The sequence below is a fragment of the Alnus glutinosa genome, chromosome 3, assembly GCF_958979055.1.
Source record: "Alnus glutinosa chromosome 3, dhAlnGlut1.1, whole genome shotgun sequence".
Taxonomy (NCBI): Eukaryota; Viridiplantae; Streptophyta; class Magnoliopsida; order Fagales; family Betulaceae; genus Alnus; species Alnus glutinosa.
In genome coordinates this window covers 6,936,755-6,939,254 of record NC_084888.1, presented here as the reverse complement: position 1 = coordinate 6,939,254, position 2,500 = coordinate 6,936,755, and the positions used below count along the sequence as shown (strand labels likewise).

Genomic DNA, 2,500 nt, shown 5'->3' with positions numbered 1-2,500 from the left:
AAGTGCCCAACAATACAAATTCTATTAATTTAGTGGATGCTCATCCACACATTCTATTAAAAGTGTGTTAATTACTTGTTAACTTAGTACTCATTCAATTGTCCATAACATAATTTTTGTACTTTGTGCAGAAATGGATACAATGTTTGATCTAATCATTTACCATCATGGGTCTCTGTCCGGACACAGGATGAAGTATATAGGAGGGGACATTATGGAAATTCAACAACTGGACTAGAAGGGTACTTGGGGTACCGATACAATGACATACCGGCAATGTACTACAAGTACGACAATCAAAGCAACGAAGATATACACGGTCTGAATTCAAACAAAGATTATGAAAATATGATAACTGGGATCATAAATGGTCACAGGAAGAGGTTGCATGTGTTTGTGGACCATGAAGAGGTTGAATCAGTCCCTATTGAAGTGGTGTCCCCAATGTTGCTTCTTTCTCAAACTCCTTCAGAGGTGGAGATTCAATATTTTGAGGATGATGTGCCAAAACACAGTTCACAGCCAGTGGAGCAGCCTGCTGTGCAGCCAGCACAGCAGCCTACTGTACAGCCAGCGGAGCAGCCTGCTGTACAACCAGCACAGCAGCCTGATGTGCAGCCAGCACAGCAGCTTGATGTGTAGCCTGCACATCAGCCTTATGTGCAGCCACCACAATAGCCTGCCCTGAAGTCTGTCTAGAAGTCTACTCGGAAACCACGGACCCAGTCAGTCCGGCAGCCAGCAAAGCAGCCTGCCCTGAAGTCTGTTCGGAAGTCTACCCGGGAATCTCGTAGGCAGTCAGCATAGCAGCCACCACAACAGTAGCCTCAAGATGAGGATGATGATGAAGACCTTGAGTTGAGTGACTTTGAAGTCACTGATGAAGAAGAAGAAGAAGACATCTTCACTGAAAGTGAAGAAAATGTTTTACGGCAGGCAAGGGAAGAAACTAGCAAATGGTATTAGTCATGAGATAAACCATCTACATCAAAGGAGGGATGTGATGCAGCAGTTGACCCAGATGACATGTCCCCAATTAGTGAGACATTTGACAGTATGAGCAGCGAAGAGGATGATGAAGGTGAACGTCATCCGAGAAGAGTGAAGAGGTATCCCGAGTGGATGCCGAAGTGGGACCTTAAAGAAAAAGTGCAATTATTAGTTGGGTTGAAGTTCAGCAACCCTACTGAGTTCAAGAAAGCCTTACAAGTGTTTGCGGTGCAAAATTCATTTGACTACAAATACCAGCACAATGAGAAGACGTGGGTCTCCGCAGTTTGCAAGAAAAATTGTCCATGGAGAATACACGCAAGCTGGTCCAACTGCAAATCATTCTTCCAAATCAAAACCTTCCACGCAAATCATAATTGTGGCAGCCATTACCACAACAAGCGGGCATCAATACCTTGGGCTGCTAATAGATACTTAGACAGTTTTCGGGACAATAGAGACTTGAAACCGAAAGTTCTGAGAGAGATGATCATGAGGGATTACCATGTTGGGATGAACCCGTTGAGCTGCCACTATGCAAAAAGAAAGGCACTAGAGATCTTGGATGGTATAGATGGTGAGCAATACAAGCACATCAGGGAGTACGCCAATGCATTACTGCATTGGAATCAGGGTCCCTTAGCGTACATTCAGCGGGATTGAGTGTTCTTCTAGTGGATGTATGTCTCGTTGGCTGCTTGCAAGCAAGGCTTCTTGGCTGTAGGCCGATGATCTGTGTAGATGCTTGTTTCTTGAAGGGGAAGTGGGGAGGTCAGTTGCATGCAGCAGTTGCAAGGGATGCAAATGATGACATATTTTCGATAGCATATGCTGAATGCTAGTTTGAAACCAGGGAAACATGGACCTGGTTCTTGCGGGCACTATTGGAAGATATTGGGTACCCTCGTGAGCGTATGTGGTCATTCATGTCCGACCGTCAAAAGGCAATATTTATGTAATTGTCTTGTGCTCCTACAAAATGTAGTAAAAAATATTTTAACATGTCTATACTGAATATTATCAAACAGGGGTTGATTCAGGCTTTAGAGGAACTGATGCCTGGCTTGGAGCACAGATATTGTGTCAAGCACTTGCATGCCAACCTAAAGAGGAAAGGCTTTAAGGGAAATGAGTACAAGGATGCTCTTTGGGGTGCAGCCAGGGCACCCAATGAGATACAATTCAAGTTTTACCTTGAGGTAATCAAAGGAATGCACCAGGGTGCATACAACTACCTTGAGAAGGTTGACCCTAAGATGTGGTCACGCCATGCTTTCAGACCGAGCAGCTGCAGTGACATATTGTTGAACAACATTGCAGAGAGCTTCAATGCATGGGTGATGGAAGCGAGGGACCAACCGATTCTATCTTGTTTGGAGACAATACGGAGGCAGCTAATGAATCGGTTTGATAAGAAAAGGGCTGGAGCTGCAAATGCAACTACTATAATATGCCCTAAGATCATGAAAAAGCTGGAGCAAAATAAGAAAGAGGCTGATGATTACATGTC

General features: G+C 44.3%; 1 protein-coding gene across 1 annotated transcript; it reads left to right on the top strand.

Moving 5' to 3' along the window:
• The first annotated feature begins 1,026 nt into the window (after nucleotides 1-1,026).
• Nucleotides 1,027-1,653, top strand: LOC133863106 (uncharacterized). The gene has a single exon (XM_062299101.1). It carries the CDS (start codon nucleotides 1,027-1,029, stop codon nucleotides 1,651-1,653), a length of 627 nt encoding a protein of 208 aa, XP_062155085.1.
• Nucleotides 1,654-2,500: the final 847 nt, after the last annotated feature.

Coding starts and splice junctions, on each gene's coding strand:
- LOC133863106 (XM_062299101.1), top strand. CDS start 1,027: ATGTCCCCAATTAGTGAGACATTTGACAGTATGAGCAGCGAAGAGGAT.